Consider the following 10657-nt stretch of genomic DNA (forward strand, 5'->3'; position numbering starts at 1 on the left):
GGCTTGGAATTTAAGCCTAGCATTGCCCCTAGTGAGTTCTGAAGCCAACTTGTTCAAAGATTTTAATATATCCCTACTTCATATTTTTTAAGTAAGATGAAGCATTACCCTGACATTTTTCCTGACTTTGTTTGAAGTCACTGTAGATTTGCATGTCATTTACTGATATTAGATGCTACATTCAAAAGTCCTGGAACAGAGTCTTATCCATAATGTATTATAAAGATAAAATAATGAACCATAATAGACACTCTGAGCATATCTGCTCTGTTCAGCACTGATGGAAGTGCTGACGCATGTCTGACAGTCACTGGATAGATGCTAACTAGACAGAGGACATCCTTGGGAATAAGCTTCCTCTCCAACTCACAGGAAATGCTGAAGCAGGGAAAACACTTGGATTTTTAGTGTATGCATAATTACTCCACAAACTCTAACCTTGAGTAAGGATTGAAAATTAACACAATTCAATTTTACACACATCAATCAAACTGCACAAGTATGCTATTTCTTTTTAAACAACTAGGAGAGTATTTAAAGTAATACTAAATGGTAGTAAGCCTTTATACCTGATCATGAAATTAGGTATAAAAGCAAAGGTTTTGGCAAACAATTACTCCTTCACACTGCTCTAGCTCCTTGGTACTTAATTAGTGTTTCGATCCTAGCATTTGCCACAGGTTTCTGGTTATGGGACATGTTGCCTTTGCCCATTCTTCTGAGCAGATATGATGGATCTCAGAGACCTATCTAATTTTCACTCACTGTAACAAATATCTGATTCAGTTTGTCATAATCTCTCATGGAGACTAAGCATTCAAGAAAACTTGATAGGCACTAGAAATTCATTTTTTTCCTCTTTTGATAGTAGTAAGTTATCATTACCAAGTTATAGAACTTTACCTTCCATTTAGGTTCCTGCCCCATGAAATCCAGAGTTCTAGTAGAGCTGGAAGCAGGGCATCAATTTCTCTGTCTCCAAACCTACAAATAACTAAAGCTGTACTCTTAAACCAGTCTACATATTGGAGCAATGTGAGGACCATCAAGAGTTTGTCCTGCACTAAAAGATGCAGATTTAATTGGTCTGGGATGTGGCATAAGCTTTGGAAATACTGAGAGATCCCCAAGCAATTTCAATTTGCAAACAAATATGAGAAACATTAAAAATTTTCTGAGATTTCTATGATGGAAGATTTTTCTTTGCCAGTTATCCCATTTTGTGCCAGAAAGAAAAAGTAAAGTAGCTTTGTGAAGATAGGATTTGATAAGGATGGCAATAATTGTATAAATCTTTAAGTTGATATTTTTAAAAGTAAAGACAGATTGTTAACATCATTCCAATTTTTAACATCAATAAAAATGTATATAATAATCTAAAGCAATTTCATTTGATCCTAAAAAATTAATCTTAAAGCCAATTAAGATGAGGGAAGACTTTCAGAGATGTTCTATTTGCTTATTCATTCATTAAGTGTATATTTATTTTCTCTCCTTGACCCTTCTCCCATCTTTCATCCCCTGACCCTCTCTCACCCTCCTTCCCTCCCTCCCTCCCTCATGGATATCCTTATCTTCAGTAAGGGTTACACTGACGTTGTGAGGATCCCTGAAGGGGCAACCCACATAAAAGTCCGACAATTCAAAGCCAAAGACCAGACTAGATTCACTGCCTACTTAGCCCTGAAGAAGAAAAACGGTGAGTACCTTATAAATGGAAAGTACATGATCTCCACTTCCGAGACCATCATCGACATCAATGGGACAGTCATGAACTACAGTGGGTGGAGCCACAGGGATGACTTCCTGCATGGTATGGGCTACTCAGCCACAAAGGAAATTCTGATAGTACAGATTCTCGCCACAGACCCAACTAAAGCATTAGATGTCCGTTATAGTTTTTTTGTTCCCAAGAAGTCCACGCAAAAAGTAAACTCTGTCACTAGCCACAGCAGCAACAAAGTGGGATCACACACACCACAGCTGCAGTGGGTGACAGGCCCATGGCTCGCCTGTTCCAGGACCTGTGACACAGGCTGGCACACCAGGACAGTGCAGTGCCAGGACGGAAATCGGAAGTTAGCAAAGGGATGTCTTCTCTCACAGAGGCCTTCTGCCTTTAAGCAATGTTTGCTGAAGAAATGTTAGCCTGTGGCTACGTATGCTGTTATGCACAAAGATGACTGGAGGATCCATGCCAGATACAGTGGTGATGAACAAGAGGTCCACCCAATGCACAGAAAGTCATACTTCAATATCATTGTCACCAGGAGTCAAATTATGGGCAGAATCTGCTCTCTGTGACCAAAAGATGTACACTGCTTCATGTGATAGTGGTGACCTTGGAACATACAAAAACCTGGGAGTTATTATCGAACATCCCCTGGGCCTACGAAAATGAGAGAAACACTGATGAATGTAGAATCCGGGGACATTTGAAGATGGAAAAACAATCTCCCCCTTGTCACCTACCTCTTACAGAATGTCTTCAAAGGCATCATAATCACTTTCACCCATGATACACAGTTCCTTATTTTTACTGTTTGTAAATACATTCTCCCTTGGTATGTCACTTTATATCACATGGTTCTATTAAAATATATATACATATATATATATATTTCTATAAAAAAAAGTGTTTGACCAAAGTAGATCTGCAGCTATTTCAACTCCTAGTTTCCAGAAAGAGCTGTGGATGTTTTACTGGAAATGAAGAACTTGCTGCTGTTTTAATAAGATTTTCTGACTACAGTAGATAAAATTTTAGTCCAAAACCATATTGACAGCAAGCATCTTTTAAGAAATTCTGAAAATTAAAAGGATCTCAGTGTGTCTGGTCATGTAAACACATACACAGGATCCTTTACTTAAGTCTCTGTATGTTTTTCAGGCAGCCAACCAAATTAATGTATAATTAGGACACACAAATAGTGTTTGCCTGTGTGTATGTGATCCGTTTTCAAGAATCTAAAAATTTGTTTGCTCATATTAGAATTTAAAAGAAAAGAAATGACACTGTGTTTTCAACTTATATTTTCACAACTGCTTTCTCTTTCTATGGCTCCCATCTGACATCTCACAATGGGTCATATACGTTTAGAACACACAGCATAGTTTTCTATCCTGTCCAACTACTTCAATACTGGTGTACCTCTTACCGGCAAGCCTTTAAAATGTGTTTGCTTTTGTTTGTTTTGTTCAAGGGTTCTGAAAGAGCAATGTTTTGTACTTCTTATTGTCTTGGTTTAATAGGAATATTAGAGATCACTTGGTAATGAGCCACTCTAGGAGGGGCAATCATCGTTAGTGTGGTTAAAGCAAAATCACAGTGGCTAACATTAATAAGACTGTTTCCACACCACAGGCAATAATTTCTTAATTTTTCAAAAATAAGAATATTCCTACTGTATTAAAGATTTTTCCCAATTGGAATGTGTTTGGTTGTACCAGTAAGTGTTTAAGTGACAAAAATATGATGATTTTCAATAAGTTTGATGTTTTTGTTTTCATAGCCTAAGTAGGTTATAAGATTAAATAGTTAGACATTGAAAATATTTTATACTCATACAAATAAAAGACTCTTTTTAGACTGTAAAACACATAACCCCGGCCCATAACTCAAAAACTCTGAGGTGTTTTATTCCAGTGTAATTCCTTTTTCTTTGTGAATTATGGCAACATTTTACAGTAATCATACCAATTGTGCCTAATGTTAGAGACTTGCATATAAGGAATTTAGGGAATTCACTGATGAGTTACATTAAACTTATAAGAGTTTATTTTTATTATATTTTAATATAAAATAAGTATGTAATTGATCTCTATCACCTTCATTTCAGTGAGCCAGGTAAATAGATATCTCACTGTTTAAAGTATTTTCTTAAGAAATTATTTTGTAAACAGATAATTGTTTTACAAGACCAATAATCATCCTTTGGATTTTCATAGACTGATTTTTGCTTTAGTCATAGTAATTTTATATTAAGAAAGTATCATTTCAAGAAATGTGGCCTACACAAAACTACTAATCTATACTTGATAGAGAGCAGTGAATACCAAGAGCCAAGAGCAGGGAACAATAGAGCTGATCAAATTCATCAGCAAAAAGTTAAAAATCACACTTGGCATTTAACTGTGCAAATGTAATTAACAGAGAGTTGATGTCACTTTTTCTGATTTGGAAAATAATTTTAACCAAGTAACTCAAATGTGACAAAATTCAGTTTTATCTTTTGTGGTTATATTTCCAGTAACATTAAAAAAAATTAAAGAATGAATATGGTTGTCTCTGGGTTCAATACACTGTATTCATAGATTTTTAATAGTATTTGCCAGTGATTCATTTTCCCCCCAAATAAGGAAGTTTTATATTTCTCATTGAAATAAACCTAGAGAGTTAAGAACAAATAAACCACTACCCCATGTTTTCAAGGAATTTTCTCCAGTTTTTAAGAAGTATCTATCACTAGATTGACTGAGGAATGTATGTCTAATCTTCTGAGACAAATGATGCAGACTGGAAACTAAAATTCAGAGAAGTGGAGTGTTACATACATAGAACAGAAGCAAAGGGAAAAATCCTCTATGAATCTCTATAATTTAGTCAAGTTTGATTTTGTAGTATGTCTTCCTTTTTCTCATTGTTGCATCTTGAATTTTTTTTTTAAGTAGGATTTAGGATGCTAAAAAAGGATAAAAAGATTCAGGATTATAAGAATCTAATCTCACTTGCAAAAAAATAAGCACTCCATAATAAGTTTCACTAAGCACAAAGGGAGTCATGAAGAAAATAGTGTTTATTTCTTCTAGAACAAAAAAGATCAAATTAAGCCCGGCCTTGTCATTTAGAAGTATAAGAGCCTTGTTGTAATTTGTATAACAAATTTAACTTCTTTGCCTTCCTGTGGAAACAGTTTTATCCCATTAAACTAAGAATTAAGGGATGAATCACAAACAAAAAAAGTTGCAGCACTGAAAAATAAGTAATTTATTATTTTTGCAACTGTGATAAATTTGTGTGATAAAATTATTTATTCTTATTTAACAAAAATATGTGCAAATTCTTCTATATTTAAATGTTTTGCTGTTGTCCTACTTTTTTAATTTATGCTTCACGTTTGTGTATAAAGTACACTTTGTGAGTTTACATAATGTATAGCACTGGTTGCTTTTGTATCTTTTTTTTTTTTACAGAAAGCTTTCTGTGTGAACAGGTGTATGTGTATATATTCTTCATGCATCCTTATTCTGACCCTCATTTTTTTCTCTAGGGAAATTTTAAGTTTAATCTTTCATAACTAGCAGTTTTCATTACTTGTTGCTATGTTAAAAAGGTCTTTTACTCCTATTAACACTGATTTTTCCAAGACACAGAAAAGAAGAATGCTTAGTCAATCAAATAAGGTGAAAGTTTTAAACTTGAGTACTTAGCTAGCCAAAAGCTTCCCATAGAGTCTCTAGACACAGTCAAAAATCAGGTTCAAGCCAGGCATGGTGGTGCATGCCCTTGATTTCAGCACTTTGGAGGCTGTACTGCACAGCGAGACCCTATCTAAAAAGAAAATATAATAATAAGAAGAAAGAATTGGGCTCATTCACATCACTGACAAACATGGACAAGGAGCTGTTGATATATAAAAGTTGTGTACACATAACCTCTGGGTGTTATGAATGACAATAAAACCAAAAATTATCATTTGCTACTTTAGAAACACTTCCTAAAATCACTATCATTTTGTCTTTAGTGTCTATAGGAGTGTACAGATGAGCTCAAGTTGGATTTGTAAGATTCAGATGCTAGTAGATATAAATGTTTCTTCAAATATGGGATGTGCATTGACAGAATGTTGTCTGGAGTGGTAAGACCTGGGACAGCCAGGGACACCTTTATGGTTTCACAGTCTGATCCCAGCAACAAAGCAAAGCACCCTTGGACTCACCACATGACTCACTGGGTTGGTCTTTGGTTCTAATGTTCCTCCATAGATTCCTTCCTTGTTAACAAGATTACTATAGTAGTTGATATGGTGACACCAGTCAGATTCAAAAATCTAGGATTTATTCTATGACTTATACCTAAGGATTATTGTTACAAGAAAAAAAGAGTTGAATTTAATAATTACTGAATTTTGTTAGTCATAGAGCTGAGTGTGACATTTCACTAGCATGACTGACGAGTACCACTAATCTCTTTATAATTAAGGCTATCATAGAACCAAATTCAAAGAGCTTTATCATTTAGACACATAGAAAGGGACTTATATGTCTTTTCTATTATTTTTCTTGTTTTCCAACAGCCTATAGTTTTAGGTTATCAGACATGTAGATAAATTTAACTGAATAGTCCACTAAAATATCTTCCTAATAGCCTTCAGTGAGTAAGAACTACAGAAATGACATTTACTGAGTTAGTGTCCTGAAACACATCAGTCTATAATGTATAATCATATTCTATCCAATTGAAGTATAGAAATATATTGAAATATGGAATCATGCATTAGTCAGTCAAAAATGGGAATGCAGATGGTGCTCAGATAAGCAAAACATTTTATATACCAAATTCCAAGTGCCATGATATAATTCTAGGACAGGTTTTGTGGGAAAAATAAAGGAGTGTGTTGTTAAAAGTTGTAGGTTTTGAAAGAGAATGAGATTTGAGCATAGCCTCAGTTAACTCCGTTAATTACACTCTTTTAATATCCTAGAACTTTAGCAATAATTTTGTTGTCTCTGATCATTATCTTGGTGGTTCCACTAATTGGTCCATGTAGACTGCATAGGTCAAATGAAAAATAATAATCTATCTGTCCTATAAGGCATGGCTACATCAATGACTCAAAGTCTAACACTGGGAGGAAACCTGTCCCCAGAGAAGTTTTTTTCCTATTTTTTGGTACATCCATTAAAGAATTTTAATTGTTACTGTGGTGCTAACATCTTCAGTGATCAACTCTCAACTGTGGTATTTCTGAGTTACTGTGTTTTTCAACATTATTTTACAATTCACAAGAAAGACCTCTAAGCACAACTGGACACAACTTAAAACTCACAGTTCAGGAAAATAAACACATCTAGTGATCATTCTGACTAGTGATGAGCAGTGACATAAACTTTATGTACATCTGAGGATATTAAAGGTCTCATCAAAACTTGAAGAGTGTCAGGCCAGAGTTTTGTTTAAATAGCCAGCTTTCAGCATTTTCTAAGCCCTCAGCATTCCATTCAACTCTTTTTGTATATTTCACCTCTTTTTAACTTTGCAGAATTTTATGCCCAGAGTAAACATTTAGTGACAGTATCTCAACCTTTATTTTTTAATAACTCACAGTATATTAAAAAGCACTGCTACCTGTACTTAGAGTATATTTAGAGTAGGAGTTCATACTTTAAGGCTAGACTTTTGACTAAGAAGTATATAGTCTCTGGACTGAAGGAGTGGCTCAAGAGGTAGAGTGCCCGCTTTTCAAGTATGAAGCCCTGAGTTTAAACCCCAGTCCCACCAAAAAAAAAAAAAAAAGTATGTAGTCTCTGGATAGAATTTTTGCAACATACACGTAGGCATGACATAGATGTTGTCAGTTCATCTTACTACTATTAGGAGTTGACTAGCACTGCTTACATTTTACTAGTGACCTATTAATGAAAATCATGCACCTTGCTTTGTACATAGATATTGCAGATAACTAAATTGATTACAGAAATATATTCCATTTGCTATAAGCAGTGGCACAAATAATTGATTTCTGTGTTAGTATCTGTGAGCAAAGTCAAGTAATAAATCTAAGTAGGTATAACTTAGAATTTTAAATCTTGAAACATGCTTTCATGGTAGAGAAAAGCAATGAATATTTGCATACTGTGTATTAAAATATAACATGTAAGCTGCTTATCCTCAGTTTTTCAGAAGTGATGGCATATAATGCAGTTGAATGACCAAAAACCTTGGAAAACTAAGACGGGTCTTGTTCAAAATGTTTTTTCAGCTTTGATGAACTTTAAATTGGAATCGACTATTTAAAGCATTGTTCTGTCTTGTAGCCTGCATTCCACAACAGCTCTGTTATTCAGGTATACACTTGAACTGAGCCGTTTGGGACCTATACTGTAATATTTTTCATTGAGGAGCAATATCCCATTTTGTAAAGCATTTCCCTGTGTGTAACTTTAAACTGTAAAATTAAAGACTGATTTTCTGGTTTCAGTGGACATAATAAATATAAATTGTAAACTAGGTTAAAATATGTGCTGCATATAATATATTTTACAGTTGGAAACTATTACCCATTTATTTTTACTTCTCTCATTATACTCATAGCATAAAGACAGGTCTTGAAGAAGCATTAGATTGGATGAAAGGTCAATCATTTGTCATCAACTTTAGCATAGACAGCATTTTCTCTTAGTTAAAATACTGTGGAACTATTTCTTTCAAGTTTTCCTTGCCAGACTGTCACCCCCTCAAGTTTGCTTAGCAATGAAATTTGGGTGTTAAATTAGAAACACCAACTTGAACATAGTTTGGTTCATTTTTGTATTTTATATATAAACATTGTAGATATAAAGAGTTGAGATTGTAATGCAAGCATAGTTTTTTTAAAAAAAAATTGAAATTCACTAGAAAGTCTATATATTTTCTAATAAATGTATTGCATTAAGTTTCCTAAGGATATTAATTCTTTTTAAAACTGAAATCATTACTGTTTAGTGTACATTGAAAACACTGAATTATCCTTTTATATCAAACAATAGAATTTGTGGTACTTCTTTTTAAATAAGTTATTAAAAACTCCTATATTTTTAAAAAGATTTTATAGCTAGGTATGATTTTGCACATTGGTAATCTCAACTGCTTGGAGGTGGAGGTAGGAGGATCACAAGTTCAAAGCAAACCTCAGCAAAAAAAATTAGCAAGAGCCTATTTCAAAATCAATATATGAAGACAAAAGGGCTGAGGGCATGGCACAAATAGATGAACACTTGCCTAGCACGTGCAAGACCTGGGTTCAATCCCCAGTACTGCAAAAATAAACAAACAGCAAAAACAACAACAAAAAAACAGATGGCATAAAACTTCGTCATCACATTATGGCTAAGATTTTTTGAGCATTTCACTGATTCAGACCCTGTAGCAAACACTCCACAAATTCTCAACCTTAGGTTTGTCTCTATGCCTTGTGAGGTTTGTCTTAATTTCAGTATTACAGATGACAGTCACAACACAATAACCCAAGTTCCAGGAGTTGTTGTGAGCATTTCAAATATTCAATTTCTGGTATCTTTAAGCAGTGAAGGTCTTCAGTCCTTATGAACTATGAGACTGAGGAATTGGAAGCTGAATGGAGGACTCTGTGAAATTGGAGAAGTGGAAGTGTTTCAAAGTTCCTGTGTAAAGCAAGAACAGTCCTAATATACAATGAAAATAGCCAGGAAACTAATGGAGACTCTAGCAAGCTATAAGGAAAGACTCAGGAGCTAAGAGCAGTACACAGGATTGTTTAAGGAAAGAGGACAGAGAATTTCATTTGAAAACTAGTAAGTTGCTATTTAAAAGAAATTTAACCTTAAAAATCCCTTTGCAACTAACAGTGAGCTGGCTCAGGCATCAAAGTCAGGGAACAATGATCTGAGGGGTAGTTTTTAAATTCACAATAGAATGAATGAAGGAAATGATTAGAAATGGAACTTTAAGTGTTTGCGACATCCAAATTATCCTCAATGCTTAGATTCTGCTCTGTCCTTTTAAAATATATTATTGAGTGTTTTATCTAGTCAGTTAAATTTAGGTTTTTCCATCCAATTAAAGGATTATCAAATCACAGATTATGCATCCTTGGATTTTTGGTATCTGTAAGGGAACCAATATGACTATACATGTTTTTATGTAAACACGGGTGAGGGGATATAATTTTCTCTTAGTACCTTCCACATTTATCACATAGATAAAGAGAATCAAATGCTAGAATAATTATCTAGGGAAATTTCCAGGGGTGGAGTAAATTAAGCAAATCCAAGACCTCGCTGTAACATACATTTATAAATTATCTGTAATATAGACCTCTCTTTCTTCTATACGTCTACAGTGCTTTGTCTCCCTACTTCATCCTTCATTGAGATTTGCCCTGAATTTTTGCAATCATAGTCCTTTTTTGCTGATATTATTTATGACTAAAAGCATCTAAACCTGGCAAAGTAAAAAAAAAGTGTATTTCTTAATCACTTGTAAGTAGACTCATTTAAAAAATAGTGACTGAACTAGTTTTAGGTTTTATAAAGTGTTTTACAAAATTGTTAAGATTCATTTACCTATTCACCTTCCAAATGTGTATGATATTTATTAGATATTGTGAACAATTTGCCTAGATTGATCTTTCACTTTCTCATTTACTATCCTCTATCTATTCAAAGATGTTTCTTCTTTCTTCTTAGGTCTTACTTGTATGTTTTCAGTAGATTCAGGATAGGAGCTGAGAGTTTAGAGTTGGATGAGACCAGGTAGAAGACACAAGAAGTTTTACAGGCAAAACACTGAGGAAGTAGCTGAAGAAATGACTAGCTGTGGGTATGTCAGAAAGAATATTAGTCTATGAGAACAATAATAGATATCCCTTCTTTCAAGATTATATGAAAACCAGCCAGTTCATTAGCAATGGAAACCATA

At 34.1% G+C, this 10657-nt stretch overlaps 1 protein-coding gene across 2 annotated transcripts in view; it reads left to right on the top strand.

Annotated features, from left to right (window-relative positions):
• The window catches only part of Adamts5 (ADAM metallopeptidase with thrombospondin type 1 motif 5), a 46658-nt gene extending 38428 nt beyond the window's left edge, over positions 1–8230 (top strand). Inside the window, exon 8 of one of the 2 annotated variants that reach the window (XM_074072857.1) lies at positions 1585–1746. In XM_074072857.1, the coding sequence (XP_073928958.1) occupies positions 1585–1603 (19 nt within the window). In that variant the 3' untranslated portion in view covers positions 1604–1746. Of the gene's footprint in view, positions 1–1580 lie in introns of both variants that reach the window. The other variant, XM_020180766.2, reaches the window with a different exon arrangement.
• The last annotated feature ends 2427 nt before the right edge of the window (positions 8231–10657 follow it).

The sequence above is a fragment of the Castor canadensis genome, chromosome 5 (genome assembly GCF_047511655.1).
Source record: "Castor canadensis chromosome 5, mCasCan1.hap1v2, whole genome shotgun sequence".
NCBI classification, from domain to species: Eukaryota; Metazoa; Chordata; class Mammalia; order Rodentia; family Castoridae; genus Castor; species Castor canadensis.